At 42.0% G+C, this 14,885-nt stretch overlaps 1 protein-coding gene across 1 annotated transcript in view; it reads right to left on the bottom strand.

The window, feature by feature from the left end:
* Positions 1–220: 220 nt before the first annotated feature.
* EFCAB5 (EF-hand calcium binding domain 5) overlaps positions 221–14,885 on the bottom strand; it is a 35,656-nt gene continuing 20,991 nt past the window's right edge. Inside the window, exons 9-21 of the mRNA XM_031506472.2 lie at positions 13,864–13,963; positions 12,471–13,160; positions 11,150–11,361; positions 9,798–9,954; positions 7,464–7,753; positions 6,584–6,756; positions 5,658–5,886; positions 4,809–4,961; positions 3,562–3,659; positions 2,569–2,822; positions 2,013–2,242; positions 1,729–1,825; positions 221–407 (exon numbers count right to left, since the gene is read on the bottom strand). Coding sequence (XP_031362332.2) covers positions 280–407; positions 1,729–1,825; positions 2,013–2,242; positions 2,569–2,822; positions 3,562–3,659; positions 4,809–4,961; positions 5,658–5,886; positions 6,584–6,756; positions 7,464–7,753; positions 9,798–9,954; positions 11,150–11,361; positions 12,471–13,160; positions 13,864–13,963 — 2,811 coding nt within the window. The 3' untranslated portion in view covers positions 221–279. The remainder of the gene's footprint in view (positions 408–1,728; positions 1,826–2,012; positions 2,243–2,568; positions 2,823–3,561; positions 3,660–4,808; positions 4,962–5,657; positions 5,887–6,583; positions 6,757–7,463; positions 7,754–9,797; positions 9,955–11,149; positions 11,362–12,470; positions 13,161–13,863; positions 13,964–14,885) is intronic.

Genomic DNA, 14,885 nt, shown 5'->3' with positions numbered 1-14,885 from the left:
TATTAAGCCTTTAAAATTCAGTACCTATACTGGCAAAATTCTTCCCTTTAATGTTTCCATTGCTTTTTCTTGGTAATCCTTAACAGACTCCCTATCATCTTAACTAAAAATCCCTAATAGATGTAAGCCATCTTAACAACAAATACTAGTGCCTATGAATAAAAAAGAGAAAATCAACAGTTAATTTAATAAAAGATGTGAAACACCAGAATCACAACGGTTATATGAGAAATTAAGATATTTTAATGGAGGCATATTAGAACTGGATGCCAAAAGGGGCTAAAGATGTTTTTTTCCAGTCTGTTGGCTTTTTGTGATCTCTGCGAGTGCCAGGCAGGTGTGAAGCCACTGGTACAGGTATTGGGCTGGAGCAGAGTCCTGCTGCCACACTGCTGCTTGAGGGACATCTGGAACAAAAAAAAACCCCAAACAAAACAAACAAAAAAACCCAGCTGAAAATACAACAGGGAAAGAGGGAAAGTCAAAACCATGAGCAGTGTTGCCACAAGAACAGAAGATCATCCCCTCAGCAGAGTTTACCCCGAATCCAGTAATTTCAGGAAGGGTGATGGTTTGAAAAGCACAAAGCTACATTGTGACAGTGACCTGTCAGGTGCTGACTTTCCACTATAATTTATCTTATTTTGTGGTGGGTGGACTGTTGTACAAAGTGCTCTGCTATATTTTAATGCTAAACCAGCACTTCTATTTGGAATGTATGGACATTACCTGATGTTAATTTTAAAGGAATTCCCGTAACTGTGGGTTATACCTGCATTCATACCCCTGATGTGACACTGCTCCCTCAGAATAGGTTCCATCCTGGGAAAACAACCTCTCCTAGCACATCTGCAGTTTCTAAAGCTACATTCTTTAATTAATTACATCAGTATCCCTAACTGTTGGAAAACTGGATGCTTTAGGCCTGTTTTGTTCTTTCCAGTGAATTAGTTTAATATATATGAGGAGAACACATAAAAAGGAACTATCACTGCCTCAAGTGTTTTCTCTTTATCAGCAGGCAGGGTACTGTTGATAAATATCCCCAGCTAAAGTAGTAACTCTTGTCCACGTTTGGCTTTTAACAGGCCTCTCAGACTGGTATTAGATCATAAAGAGAGAGATCTCAACAAGAGCAAGTAATTTCTCTTACAAAGATATTGCAAATAATAATAACAGCCTCTTGACTGCTGTGGCACCAAAAAAAACTCACAGACAGACTGACAAAGAGCTCCTGTCTATGGCCTGTGAGTACATTGAGCACTTGGCAGATGGTGTTTATGAAGAGGAGGGCTCAACACTGTGTGTTCCTGTTTGGGGATGGGTCAGTCCTTAGGGCAGGGCACAGGGGTCTGAAGCAGACTTGCTTGCCAAAAGAATCATCATTCTTCATATGCCTTTACATATTACTTGCCAGAAGAACCCTCATTCTTCATGCTTATCAGGAGGTTTACAATGAGATCACTTGTTCTGGAAGGTTTCAAAGCTGATCTGCTCCCCCTTTCCTGAAGGTAGTGAATTCTGAGTCTAAATTTAACAGGTTCATTTCTATTGACCAAAAAAGATTGCTGATATTTAGGACCCATTATCTGTTGTTTAATCTAATGTGAAATCAAAGTTAATTTCTGAAGTAAGGCCTGTAAAAAACACGCAGCTGAACATTGCCATTGACACAGTTTTGTTGTTGAACCATGCCTGGTAACCTCCCAGTGAGTTTATGATATTTACCAGTGATGAGGTCCAGCAGCAGCTCTGCTTGAACTTGCACAGATGAAGCAGTTGGATCAAAGCAATAAATCTCCTGAATCAATTTGTCATCAAGTTTCTGCAATGCGGGAACAAAAAGATTAGGGGTTTGTGAAAATCTTACAGAATTAAAGATAGATGAGAAACATATAGGAAATCTATAGGTAATTAATTATTTCACTGCCATTACCCCCTTGGCTGATCCCACTGTGTCTTTTTAGAGGAGGAAGAATAGAAAACAAACACTCAACAATTTGAATTCTTACCAGTTTACACTGACTCCAGCTCTCAGTCTCCTCTGAGTCCTTCCAGTCTGGATGCAAAAGCAGCAGCACAGCCTTAACTACATCCTGTACCAGAGCTGGGGGCTCTGCACAGCTCTTTATTCTAGCAAAGCTCTCAGCACCGAGTTTCAGGACACACTCACGCAGCTCCTGCAGCATGAACCGGTGGAACAGAATCCATGCATGCCTCCTATTTGTCACACGTTCTGCCTCTGCAATCAAAACCACACCTCTCAAGAAGCTGCTCAGAAACATCTGCTACTCAGGACTTACATTACTGACTAACAGTCTTTGTGCTAGATCCCTGAGGGCAACAAGGTGTCTGCTTCACACCTTTGATTTCAGCAGGATGTACCCTGTGAGCCAGAGTCAAAATCTGCCCATTCTGTTTAACTCCACTCTGCTAAACTCTGAGACTTGCTTGGGAGTAGTTTATATATACCAAGGATTTGTATTTGTCTTTCCATACTTGTAGGAATGATACTTTTAATATAGTTTTTCACCCCAAAAACACATCTCACATCTGTATGCACAATACCCAGCAATTTTGTCGGTTCCCTTTCCTCTAGAAACCTCTGCAGGATCTCTGAGCAGGCAGCTTGGACCATCTTTAGCATTTTCTGCAGGTCTTTCTGTTCCTCAGGTGGTAATTTCTTGTGCTGTCCGATGCTGATATCAAATATGCCGAGAGTTTGTCTTGATAGGTCATGGAGAGGTACTGCAATATGGTGTTCTCCATAGACAGAAGTGAGAGTGACCTCTGAACTGTCTGTGCACTTGAACAGGTAATCTCTGAAATGAAATGTGCTAGGGTTTTCAATCCTGGTTTGTTTTGGTGATTTACTTAGCATAATTAAGGTGCCATTCATCTCTTGTTAAAATAAAAATATTACATTACTAAATCATAGTTTGTTTCCTTGAACTGAAGTTTGCAAAGCTCTAAGTATCATTCATGGCATATACACAAAGGAAAAAATAGCATTGGGACATGATATTTCTTAGTCAAGGTGATTGCTGAAAATCATGAGAATTTAACAAATCTTGCTTTAAAAGCAGTTTGCTGTTTCTAACTGCATTGACTTTTGTTCTAGACAGTTTTATAAAAAGTAAAACCAGCTGCTGGAATAAGCAACATTGAAAACAAGGATGATATGCCTAAAGACAAGTCTGTAAGGATCTTGGCAGTGGAAGGAAGCAGAGAATTGAAGGAAATGAGACTAATGTGGCCAGGAAAAAATACAGATTATTCTAAAGAGCAAAATGGTTCTGTGTAGGCTGCAATCCTGCAAACCTTGGCAGCTCAGCTGGTAAACATTAAATTTTTGCAGCCTAAAGTCAAAGAGAAAACACTTCTCAGCCCTTCACAGTTCAGTGCCCTCTGCATACACACCAGAAGCCTTGATAGTGAGAGAGCTGCAGCCAGACATTCCCAGGGCTGCTCTGCCAGGGGTTTCATGTAATGTGGATCATCCCGATGCAGGTTGAGTCAGGAGCAGAGGGGACCAGTCCCATTGCAGGTGCTGGAGCCTACCTGAGGAGGTTTTCCTCTCTGAAGAGAACAATAGGAGACCTGTGGATTTCCTTTTGTCCTGTGTTATCTGTAGTGATCACCTTGCACAGAACATAGTTCTGCCAGAGAGAAAATAAAGGTTTAGCTGCATCCAAGAAAGAAACAGATATTTTGAGGATTGGAGGGGGAGGAAATGGTTTCTTATAGGAAACTCCCATGTACATTCAAGAGCAATGGGATTGTTTAAAGACATCTCCCAACACTACTTTGTTTTATTCCCAGAGATGGGTGAAGAATGTGCCCTGGACCTCCCTCAGCCAGACTATTTAATCCACCCCAGACTCTACACTGAGGAACACCCACAGGCCTAGATGTTTCCATTCTTTTTTCCATCGTCTTGCAGTCCTTTCTCATGTCATGTTTGTGTCAGTGTGTCTTAACACATAGAAAGCACAGAGGGGAGTGACTGACCTGGCTATCAGCAGTTAACAAGGGAACAGTGCTGAGCCTGGAATGACAACAGAACACTGCCAACATAAACCATGCTTATCAGAGGAAGCAGATGAATTATGACTGCAGCAGATGTCATACAGACTTTGGGATGACACGGGATCAGTCCTAAATATTGCATATAGTTTTTGTCTTCTCAGCTCACTAGTACACGAAGTGACAAGCTTCCCAGGGCCCAAGTGCCTGCTGCACAACTGGAAATGATCTGCATGGAGCAGGGCTGCCTTTGCAAGCTGGCTAATTGTGAACCAGTCACTTCCTGAGATGTATTTACATCTTGGCTGCTGACATAAGTTCAGAACAAAGAGCTAATATATTAACTGTAACATTCTCTTATTAAATACCATAATTTTGACATGCAGAGGATCTCCAAAGAGAAGCATTTCCCTTAGTGGAAGTCCCAGATAGCAAAGCTATGGATGGATAGATGATGGGATGGATGGGTATGGGGTTCTGCTCTATTGGTTGCAGCAGTGAGCACTAAAGTAGGAGAATACTCCCTTTTCATATGGAGAAAGGGTTATGCTAGCAATGCTCTTGAATTCTTTTACATGGGAGGATGAAAAAACTGAAGAGGGGTCTCCTTTACAGAGGGAGTCTTGCCTCTCTACCTTTTGTTGCAGCAGGCACAAGAATCTTGTGCAGGCTTCAGCTTTAATGATAAAACCACTGGAAAAATACAGGGAGCTGGAGATGGCACTTCCTCTTTGAAGCAGCCTTTCAGCCCCTGATGATTACAGACCTTTTCTCTGCAGTACCTTGTCTTTGCCAGGTGCCACCAGATAGGTTGTGACAGCATGGATGCTGGGTGTCCTGGGATACAACCAGTCCAGAGCAGTGACAGCCACTTGTAGGACATTTTCCCGCATGCAGATGTGGTGGTAGGCTTTGCTGAATGCATGACAAACTCCCTGTGAAAGCAGAATCCTCCAAGTGAGCCAGACAATTTCACACAATTTTGGAGAAAAAAGCTGGAGAAATATTCGTGTTGTAACAAATTGCTTTAATCAGAATTTGTAAAGCAGAAAAGTAGCTGTGAAATGTCCCTTATCAAATAATGCCCTGAAGTACTCAGTACCCAGTCACGGCCAAGTCCTTAAACAGACAGAGCTGATTTTTAGTGGAAATAGCCAAATGGACCGGTAAGGTTGGCTTGCTGCGCTCCCTGCTGCCCAGATTATGCATCCACAGTGAGCCTAATCCCAAAGAGCATCCCAAAGAAATTCGGACAGCTGTCACTTTTAATTATTCCACCATGTAAAAAAGTACAGTTTTTAATGGAAATTAACAGAAATATGAGATGGAAAGCTTCAAGAAATAAAAGCTGATTTCTTTGGACTTTGCACAAAAGGTCAATTAACATTCTAGTCAGGAGAAGATTAAATAAATTATTGATGAAGTGATACCTCATAATAAATTTCAGATAAGATACCAATCAGGAGGATACTGATAAGGTGCTCTCCTCACACCACTTTCACCATATACTGCAGAAGGGGACCCACAGATACTTTTTTAGTTGCGCATCTTACATTTACTCAGAACAAACATGTAAAATTCACAAGTTTTTTGGCAGCTGAAGTAACAAACTATGTTCTGATGGTGCTCACCTCGTAGAAAGTGATCTCATGTGTCAGGAAGATGGATTTGTGACTCTGATCCCGAAGAGTGTCAAGTCCTAGAATGCCAAAAACTTTCCAATGAGCATCATACAGAGGCAGCACCAGAAGTGAACCTTTCTTCTCCTCCACAGGGTCGTCAGAGTTCCAGAAGTGAATGTTTCCATGGTGCTGAACTCTTGGAACATAGATTGGCTTTCCCTGGTCAATGGCTGCAAAGCTGAAATATAAATTTATGACGAGGTTTGTCAGGAGGAGCAAAAAACCTGTAGCTAACAGTAAATACTGCAGCTTTGGTCTCTTCCTGTTTTCTGGCATCAGAGAATGAAGGTGTGAGCTCCATACCCTGACCACACTCAGCAATACCACATTTACCACTTGCATCCCAAAGGCAGTGGTAATACAGAGGCACTTTTCATCCTTAGGACATTTAAAAACATCAGCTAATGAATGGAATGAAAAGGATTACAGAAGCAAGCAGCAGTTACATTTACTAGGTTAGAGGCAGGAATGTTTAAAGAGACAAATATGTCTGGCTTTTGGAAATGACAAGTGAAGAAGCATGAAAGCTGTTTATAGCATAAACACTAGGGAAGGAAAGACATTGTTCTCAAAAATATCCTGTGGATGTAAACTGGCATAAGGGAATTAATTTTTAAAGAAGGAAATGTAGGCCCAATGCCATAGACATTTGCTAAAGGATGAGATTTATTAGACTGTGAGCTAATCTCCCCAGGGAGAGGAGTGAAATCCCAAACAGAGCAGTTCTAAACAGACCATATGGAGTATAAGGACATGTATGGGATATTGGATCATCCCACAACAGTCTCTCTCAGTTTCCAGAGCATCCCAAACACTGCCCCATACATTCCAAGCAGTTTAGAGGAAAAGGAACAGGTATTTGCAGCTTTTCTTACCTGACCCCTTTCATGTCTCTGTGCAGTACTCGGTTTAGGAGGTAGGGAGCATCGTCTGGGGTACAGGCCATGTAGCGCAGGAGGACCTGGCCCTGCTCTGGGGAGAGCTGGTTCTCTTCCAAAAGGGCAATATATGCACTGATCCTCTTGTTATTCCCATGGGCTTCCATGTCCTAGCAACCAAATGTTCCCCATCACAGTCTGTACATTAGCCACTGGCACTTAATTAATGGACTTAGCACTTGTTTAATTTTTGCTGAGATGATGCTCTGGGTCACCGAGTTTGTGTGTCACCAACCCCATGACGTGGCTGTGTGTCTCTGCCCAGTGCACTCCGTGACAAGCACAAACACTTGGTATTTTGATTGGCAAGTGAAACTGATTTCCTTTTTCCTGTTGCTAATGGGGAGGAATAAATAGAAAAATAATCCCTAACTATAATCTGTGCCTAAGAAAAAGTCCTAAAAATTTCTTCTTGAATAGGAGATTCCTTTAAGAAAACAAACAAACAAACAAACAACAACAACAAAAAAAAAAAATTAAAAAAAACCAGAAAAACCCCAACAAGTACCAGAGTTGCCATATTTACAAACCTAGACAATACTGCAAGAACACTTCAGCTACACTGAGAGAAGTTTGGCTTTGAGGAGGGCTTTAATAGTGAGGAAAAACAGCTGAAGTTGCAGCTGTAAATTAAAAATGAAACTCTTTCCACTACAAATTAACCATCTTTGTCCCAAACCGATTCTGGTGTGTTTCATTTCATAAGCTACAAAACTATAACTATGGATCTCCAGCTCTGACCTGAGTCAGCTTTTCCATAAGTGAGGCAAAATAATCCCTGACATTCCTTCGGTACTGGCAGAGCAAAGATGCCTACCTCAGACAGGGCCTTGATCACTGCTCTGTACACTGGTTCCATGTTTGTTCCACTGGTCTCAGCTGCTTTTTGGATATCCTGCAGCCATTTCCTCCTGGTTGAGCTCTGCAAGCTCTTGGTGTGACTTTTTTCCACACTTGTGGTCAGGAATCTCACCAAGTTATCAATTGTTTCATCCTCATTGCCAGTGAAGTAGGAAGCAATTAACTCAAGGAAAATCTGGAATGCCTTTGGGGATAGCTTCCCCACTTTACTGAGCTGTGGGTATCGGGAGCAAAGCTGTTCCTTTGCTAGTAGGAAAAAAAATAGAAAATAAGACAGGGAAAATTTAGTTATTAATCAGTTTTGCAAAATACGAAACAAGACCTAAACAGACTTTGGGTGGAGTCCATCCAGCCCGTCCTTCTAGGTTGCTTTCAGCTGTCTCCTAGATGGAAGTGGCCACACTGGCAGGTAATGTCCAGTGTCCAGACTGTACGCATCCTTTTACTAGATGCCGGCTTCCCTCTTGTGAGAAGGAATCCGGCGCAGCCCTGGTTTCTCTCCTGGTGCTGCTTAACTCCGCGGCCGGTCTGGCAGAGCTGTCCCAGCGCGGCGCAGGCTCTGCGCTCACGGGGGTGCTCTTGCACAGCCTGAGCAATGTGCGGGCGCTGCCTGGCTCCGCAGCCCGGGCTTCAGTCTCTGACTGATGCTTCCATCATTCTTTCTGCATCCTGTTTTCAAATCCCGTTGGGCCTGAAGATGTCCCTGCTCACGGCAGGGTGTTGGACTAGATGATCTTTACAGGTTTCTTCCAATCCAAACCGTTTTATCATCATTATCACAGATTTTAGCTGAAGAAGTAGCAAGTACTAACGTGGCCTCAATCATGGTGGGGCCATGATGCTTAATGCTGTCTTATCCAGCCCATAGTCTAAGGAACAATCAGTATTCTAATTTAATTTGTGATTTTCTGTCAGAACTAGGATGGAGAAATTTTTTTATCATATAAAATATTTGGATTTTTTCCTCCACTTTCTCCTTACTTTGAAGAAAGGGATGCAGAAAAAAATACACAGGAAGTTGAATATGTTATGATCACTTCCTTCACTACTGAGCCACAGCATAATGAATTATTTTCCCCTTTATAGCTAATGTTACACTTTTCACTTGCAAGGACAATCAAAATATTGTACTCACTTTTTACTCTGTGTTTCCATCCAGGAGAAGACCAATGAACCCTTCCCCCAAGCCTGCTTGTCCTACATCCTTGAGAGATTAAGTTGAGGCTGCTAGAAATAATTCATATTGCTGGTAGGTGGTATTGATTTTGCTATGCTCTCTTTCTAAAATTTACTTGTCCTTTATTTTATGAGCCCTTCATGGAAGGGACTGTGTCCTTCCATATTTCCATGGTATGTTCTGGCATGCTTTGAATACAAGAGAGCAGTGAACGGCCAGTTTCTCCTGGCTGGACATCCTGGAGATTATTAACAGTGACATACTGGTGTGCTCTCCACCCCACCAGCTGCCTTCATGAGCTAAAGGATAAAGAGATTTTGGTGGTTGCCAAAGTGAGCCATTTTTAGTGATTTGCAGCAGAAGAAACAACATGAAGATGAGCATGGAGATGAAAAAAACAGTCTCTTCCACCCAAGCACACATGGAGACATGTTCTTAATTGCTAATACAGTGTTTCAGAGCACCTTATGCCCACATGTTAATATGTACAAGGCTGCCAGACAGCAGGTTCAGGTGAACCTGCAGCACTTCTGCTGGACTAAAGTCTTTTCTATCAAGGACCAAATTTGCTAAGTTTATGCAGTGAAATAACCAACAGAGAAGTGATACTCAAAGCTGCTCTGTAATTCATGAGAGCTGTGTGACAGTGTGGATAACTACAGGCAATTTGAGATCTATAAGGAAAGCTGTTCTTTCCTGTGAGGTACATTCTTGCTGGAAGCACTGCAAAATGTATCTATTAAAAATAGCTGGATAATACAGATGGACTGGACTAAAAGTGCAAACATGTCCTCAGGCTTTGTGTGCTTTTTCACTGCCATATCACATGTATACATTGCATATTACAGCTGAAATAAATTTTCAACTCATCCCAGTGTCATTAAAACATTGAGCTACTTCTCTGCCTGGGAATCTTGCACAGGAGGAGGGGATGGAGCAATGCATTAACAAATAGGTCTGGGTAACAGTTCCTTTCCATTTTACACCTCATACTGTGAATGCTTATGACTTCTTGCAAAACCAAACTGGTGCTTGCAACAGCCTCATTAGCTCTGTCACTGAATGGTTGAAGGCCTCCTGTGTTGTTTTCCCAGAGCAGAGATTTTTCCTTACCCTCCATCAAGGCCTCTTTTCCCATGAATTCCTTGAATGTGCTCAGAACAGCAATCACCTCTTCCAGGTCCAGAGACCCACATGCTTTGCTGTCCCACTTTTCAAAAAGTGCCTCCAAAAGCTGCTTCCTTTGGGCCACCTGAGACATGCGGTGAACCTGCAACAGAGGAACAGCTGGTGTTTGGTAACTCTTGGACACTGATGCTGGACACCACACAAATGGGGACACTACACAAGGGTGGACACACTCTGCAAGTGGTTGTGCCAATCACATCATTCCTATGGGCCAGGCCAAATCTGTACATACATGGTTCAAACCTAGAGATGAATTGTTAAACCTGGGAGATAACTTAGAAGCACTAAACACAGGGGACAGTTCAGTTTACTAGCAGGACCAGCACTGCAGAGTTATTTCAAAGTGAACAAATTAAGCCTGTGCTGGATTTAAGGTGATGTCAGCTCAGGTGCAAGTTTCGGGACCTAACCACAGCCTTGCCAGTGACACCCCAAGATGGGACAGTTCATATTTCTGTACACTGTTATTTTGCTGGTGCTGCCCTGAAGTGTGTGGGCTCCAAGTAAATACATGTTACCATTTGTCCTCTAAACCCAGCACAGAGGGATAACTGGCTGGAGTGGAATTCACTCAAAGGCCAAACTACTGGCAGTGTGTGCTGTGTTCAGTGAGGACTATGGAGCCGTCAGATCCAATATCTCATTCAAATTAGGTCAGCAGCACAGAGGGAAACCAGAAGGAGGTCTGAAGAAAACACAGCTAGAGAAATGCACCACAAAAGAGACCTGTAGTGATATGAGGCATACTGATGCTGGCCATGAGGAAGGAGAATATTTTTTTTTTACACATGGCAAGAGCATCTGGTAACTTAAAACTAAATAAGCCTGTGCACATTCACATCCAGCCATGCACATAGCAAACCCAAACACACTTGTTCTAAAATCCTCCCCAAACATCCACAACCTCCTATGTACATACCAGTGCAGTAGGTCAGAGATCAGGTTCTTGGCTATTATAAAGGTGAATAAGCAGAATGGAATGTTTTGGACTCTTTCACAATTAACTATCAACTATTGTCTCACTGAGTCCGGCTCTAGGATAGACAGACAACCTCTAACAGAATGAGTCTGTCATCACTTCCAGAGCTGAGGGCTAGGGAGGGAGCATCTGTATGAAAACAAAGGGGTAAAAGGTCTCCTGAAGGAAAAGGGGATGCAAGACTGCAAGTGGAAGAGCTCTGCCAGCATCAGATTAACAGCTGACTTTGCAAAGTGCTTGTGGGCATTTGCTTGGTTTTTGTTTGGACATGGGATCAGCAAAACTTATCAATATTTACTTTTTCTCGTTGTTTCATTTTTTCCTCTTCTGTCTGTTTGTATTCTCCTTTGATAAATGCAGTAAGCCTCTTCACAGTAGGCAGAGAAATGTCTTCACCAACAAAATTGTCCATGAGCTGTACAAACTGTGGCAGGGTGAGGCAGCTCACAGCAAAGCTCTTAATATAAGAATCCTGACAGCTCTGAATCTCTGCCACGCTGGGGCTGGGACCTGAGTATGAAAGACAGAAAGCACAGTGTGTCACAGGAAGCCAAATGCTACCCTAAAGCCAACCACGTGGCAGCTATCAACACAGCCCTCAATCCTGCACTTCCTATCCAGGGAAATTACGGCTGAATGCAGACTGACTCCATGCTGAGTAAAGGCCTTAATCTGCTTATACTCTTCTAATAGCAGCTCTGCAGATCCAGTCTGGCATGGATGCCATCCTACAGCCAGGTCAAACCCTGACTACAGGTGAGCTGGAATTGCTCTTACTCAGCAGGGGGCTGTCTGAGACAAAGACCTCATTGAGGGACTGCTGTCCCAGACAAACAGGATGCACATCCACGGACTGACTGAAGGGCAGGGTAGTGCTGTGCACTGGAAGTTACCACAGAAAGCTGTAGGTACCAGGGGGCTGTACCATCAGCTTTACATAATGAGCCTGTCATTGGATTGTTCAGACAATGCAGACCCAGTCCTTGCAGTGCTCTAATCCATGAGACACAAGAGTGTTCACAGAGTGCTAGCAAGGAGGTTGGCCCTTCTAAGATGTTTAAGAAAATACCTCTTTGAAAGACAGTTGTCTGATCACAGCCTTCCTAGAACAAAGGCCTTTGTAGAAAATTAAGTAGGATCATCCTTTGGAAACACAGCGAGAGATTAAAATAAAAGGTTCCTGCTAGATGATCTCATAGCACATCTTCCTATAGGCAGTCACAGTCTAAAAGTTATTTAAGTAATTTCTAGATTTAATGTGCTCAGGTTCCTGTCTTGCTATGATAATATTACAGAGTGAAACAGAACATAAAGTATCTCCTTATTATAAAAATGCTGCTGCTTCACAAAATCCCTACTTGAATTAAAGTGTCTGCTCAGGGCCTTGAATACAGATCACCAGCAAAGTGACTCACCTGCCATCCTGTGAGAGGAATAAGCTCTGAAATCTTTGCAGGAAACACCATGCTGCGAAGATAGCAAAGCTTATGGTCTTCTCTACTCAGAAATCACTCACATGGTTTTGAAATGGATTTAAAACACCCTGTAGTTAAACCAATCCAAATATATACACTGAAAATTATTAAGGTCTGTCAGAAAAAAAAAAAACAACACTTTACCTTTACCCTGGTCATGCATACCCTCATCTTGCAGTCTTGTCTCTGAGCTTGTCTGTTGGTCAGACTGGCTCTCGTTGCTTGCAGAGGTTTCGTTCACAGCCTCTGCAGCTGGAGTGTCCTGCTGGGACTCAGTGACATGCGTGTCTGTCACACCTCTGTCTCCTGAGGCTGTGCTTGTAGCTTCAGGTGCTGTCTCTGTAACTCCACTGTCCTCTTGACTAACTTGCTCTTCTGATCCAGGTTCTCTGTTTGAGGTATGATCTCCTTCTGGTTTTGTTTCTGTCTCAGGCTCGCTGCCCAGGATGGAGTCCTCTGGTTTTCCAGATCCAGGTTCTTCATCCAAATCAGTAGCTTCAAGGCCAGTGCTTTCCACAGCTGACATGGCATCCTCACCTTCCTTGCTCACTTCAGAAGCACTTGGCTCTGCTTCTTCAGTTTCCTCCTTGGAAATTCCTCCAGTCTCAGCTTCACTCATGCCCATTTCTTCAACAACTCCTTCTGTAGCACTGGTGCTCATTCTGTCAGTCTCTTCCCTATCATCATCTACAGGTTCATTTCCTAAAATCTGTCCCTCAGAAATTTCTGTTTGAGACAAGACCAAATTTTCACTGAGTTCCTCACAAACTTCCTGGTCACCAAGGCTTCCCCAGAAATTCATAAGATGAATATCTTGCAGCTCAATTATTGGCCCTAAAACAGAAAAAATATGTGCAAGCTGATAGTGTGCCCTGGTTTTATGTTTTCTAGTGTTGCATAAGAAAATTCAAAGAAAAAAGGTAATGCCAAGTAAATACAAACTACCAGAAAGTATCTTCTACCAAGACACATCTCAAGAACACAAAGCTTCAGAATAATGTCTTTGCCTGCAGAGATCTGCTCTTCTGGCTATGTATTACACCACTTCTCCTTTGAAATAAATATTTCATCATCCTCTACACTAAGAAGGAGAGATGTAATTCACCTTGCATTTGATCTCAGCAATTAATTAATGTCCAATATCTTTAAAATATTTTAATTTCATGCAGATGATTCCCTCCATTTTTACTTTTTCTTTCTGGAGGTATTTTAGTGCAAACACAAAATTAACTTCTAATATTGCCCAGTAATAAAGAACAATTGTTTCAGAAAGAATCTTTCTTTAATTCTATTTCCCAAAAGGTACTTCAGAATTCTGTAGTAAGGAAAACGTTTGGATGCTGAAGCATTTCTGAACATTGCATCACAATTTGCCAAACGTGCTTGCAAATTCTGGTGTATAGATCATAGCAGTTATTTGGATCCTTTTTTTGGGCTCTGCTCATTTCTGGTAACACTTATAAAACATAACTGAACCATCCAGCCTTGTGTGGACTCACAATGTTTTAACCACAACTGAAACATCCCATGTGCTCACATTCTCTGGGGTTCCAGAGTTCCCACTCATCAGTCTTGGGCATTCTGTCATAGAAGTCTCTCAGCAGGGCCAGTATTTTTTGTCTATCCAAGACACCAACCTAGACAAAGAAATTAAAATTACTGGGCTTTTCCTGTGGTTCTTGTGACTTACATCAACATTTGCAGCACTACAAAGGCACCATCAGCCAAGAATTACCTGTGGCTGATAATTACCCATTACCAGAACATCACTATAAATTCCAAAGAAGTGAATTTATTTCATAGATGCAAAAATTTCTTCTGGGCTTTGCCGGCACTCCCCATATATATTACTTTGCAGGCTCTTCCTTTGCCATGTCCTTGATAAATTACAGTGAGATAATTGTAACTGTTCTGCCAAAGGAGTTCTTCGTGTAAAGATCAAAGCTTTAACACTTCATACTCTCAGGACAGATATTGATTGCCTGACAGTACCATGGAAGAATTTCCATGTATTATGGGCTGTGCTGTGTTACCTTAGTGACTGCACATTGTAGTTTGGTTTTGTGCCCCATCATCTCCTTTGAAGTGTGATGTATTGGCCTGGAAACATAATTAGTCCAAAAGCTAAGCTATTATGACAATCTCCCTAATTTCCTTTAAAAATTCATAGGCATTTGACCACAGAGGTGAGAGAGGTATCAGCAGTTCCAGTGCAGAGGAAGGTGCAGAGTTTATGAAATCCTTATTGCTCAGGAGTGTACACAGATGATAAACCCAGGAAAAGGCAATGATATGGGTCATTTCCAATCAGGAAATTGTGGGGTTTAAAAAGTAAAGCAAACCTAAACGATTGCAAGTTTTCCATTTTATTATGTATTCCTGTTGTCATTATTTAAGTCCTGCCACCTTTGTAATCTCCCTCCCATTTAATGAAATAAAGTAGTTAATTAGGAAACTATTTACTCAAGTTCATTATTTGTAGTGAGTAGCTTTCCATCTGAATTATTGATTTCCTTTTCACATTTTGTTGTTAGATTAAAAACTGAAAAATGTAAAATT

This window comes from Lonchura striata, chromosome 20 (assembly GCF_046129695.1).
Source record: "Lonchura striata isolate bLonStr1 chromosome 20, bLonStr1.mat, whole genome shotgun sequence".
NCBI classification, from domain to species: Eukaryota; Metazoa; Chordata; class Aves; order Passeriformes; family Estrildidae; genus Lonchura; species Lonchura striata.
Note: the sequence above shows the minus strand (reverse complement) of the source record. Positions and strands in the feature narration are given on the sequence as shown.